At 44.1% G+C, this 1,749-nt stretch overlaps 1 protein-coding gene across 1 annotated transcript; it reads right to left on the reverse strand.

Annotated features, from left to right (window-relative positions):
• Positions 1-1,068: 1,068 nt before the first annotated feature.
• Positions 1,069-1,425, reverse strand: Z517_01976 (uncharacterized protein; the record flags this gene model as incomplete). The annotated part of the gene is made up of 1 exon (XM_013431087.1): positions 1,069-1,425. The coding sequence occupies one exon, from the start codon at positions 1,423-1,425 to the stop codon at positions 1,069-1,071; it is 357 nt and encodes a 118-aa protein (XP_013286541.1).
• Positions 1,426-1,749: the final 324 nt, after the last annotated feature.

Raw genomic sequence — 1,749 nt, forward strand, 5'->3', positions numbered from 1 at the left:
GCTAGAGTCGAAGTTTAAATTGACTACCTAGTGTAGCGGACCAACCGGACTAATTAAGGCCGCGTGAAGATATTTAATTCTAGGCGTTTATAGGGCCCTACCTTCATATACGTTAGAATGTAGTATATGACGCTGAAATCATCCCTATCGCTGCCCTCTAGCGTATATAGGGATACTTTTATGTAGATATAGAGGTACGTATCAGTACCGGCGAGATAAAAGTGTCCGTATATATACTAGGGGGTCGTAGACTATAAATCTATCTTCTATATGCGCTTCAGGAAGTGTCGTATGTAGGATATCGTACGCTATAGTAGATCCCTGTAGATCCCTATAGACTTAGGGGGTACCCGTAGACGTCTGGAGTGTATACCTACTGTATCCATTACCCGTTTATATTCATCATGTTCTATGGATTCCTAGAAGAAGTCTCTAGTGGGCTAGCTTACGCATTTTCTATCTACCTAGGTATTAGGAGCTCGACTATCTGTCTCCGACCTCTATAGAAAATATCACCTAATGTATATATCCAGCTTAAGTACCTCTCTATCTGTATATTTATCCAGCCCGGGCATCTCCTAGTTGCGGATGTATCTAGCTTAAGTCTCATCTCCTAGTTATAGATCGATCTAGCCTAAGTATCTCCTAGTTATAGATTAATCTAGCCTAAGTATCTCCTAGTTGTAAAGCTGTCTAGCTCAAGTCTCATCTTCTAGTTGTCGATCTATCTAGTCTAGACATCTCTAATGTATTAATCTCTCCGGCTCGAGCATCTTTTATCTATATATATCTATAATCTTAGGCCTAAGGGCTAATCCTTATATATAGTGTATCATCCGAGTCTCTTAAGTAATCTATATAGCCGTATTAAAGTTCATTAGCTGGCCTCGATCTAGCCGTCCGTATAGTGTAAATCCGTCCCTAACCCTTCCCTCGCAAACGGTGAAAGAACCCTAAACTAGTCCTCTTTAGTATATTAGGTGTAGTTTAGATATCAGTCATCTTATCGTCCTTATCGACTACATCGGCAGTCTCGCCTGACGGTGCGTCTAACATAGGGACGTCCCCTTAGCCGGACGGTAGAGGCTCGTCGTTCTGGGAGATAGATGACCGATTCGATGGTGTACTAAGGCGAGGGCGCTTGGACGGCCGGTCAGGGTTACTAGCCTCACTTTTAGAGGCGTCTAGGTCTTCAGTACCGGACCGATAATTAGAGGCGTCTGGGTCTTCGTCATCACTAGCCTTACGTTCAGAGGCGTCTGGGTCTTCATTACTGGACCCGTATTTAGAGGCGTCTAGATCTTCAGTACTAGACTCGGAGCTATCAGACTCGGAGCTGCTAGACTTAGAGTTATCAGTCTCGGGCTCGACCGAGGTCGGTGCGACCTTAGAATCTAGAAACGGATTATCGTTGTCTTCCGACATTCGGTCAGACTAAGGGGATTCCGGTATACTAGTCGAGTCTGTAGGCTATTAGGTCTAGTCCGTAGATAAGGTTAGGCTAAATCGAGGAGGAGGTCTAGCGACCCTACTAATCCTATATCGGATATTATTAGGCTAGATAAAGTTATCATTAGGCGCGAGGTCGTCCTCGGGTAGAAGCTCTATAAGCTGGGAACGAACCGAGTCTCCATCGACCGGTAGGATAGTAAACCGGTTATCGTAGTATTTATATAGATAGCGGTTATTATAATAGTCGACTAAATGATAGTCACCATCGATGAAAAAGAAGCGGCTCGCGTAAATGGG

This window comes from Fonsecaea pedrosoi (genome assembly GCF_000835455.1).
Source record: "Fonsecaea pedrosoi CBS 271.37 unplaced genomic scaffold supercont1.2, whole genome shotgun sequence".
Classification (NCBI taxonomy): Eukaryota; Fungi; Ascomycota; class Eurotiomycetes; order Chaetothyriales; family Herpotrichiellaceae; genus Fonsecaea; species Fonsecaea pedrosoi.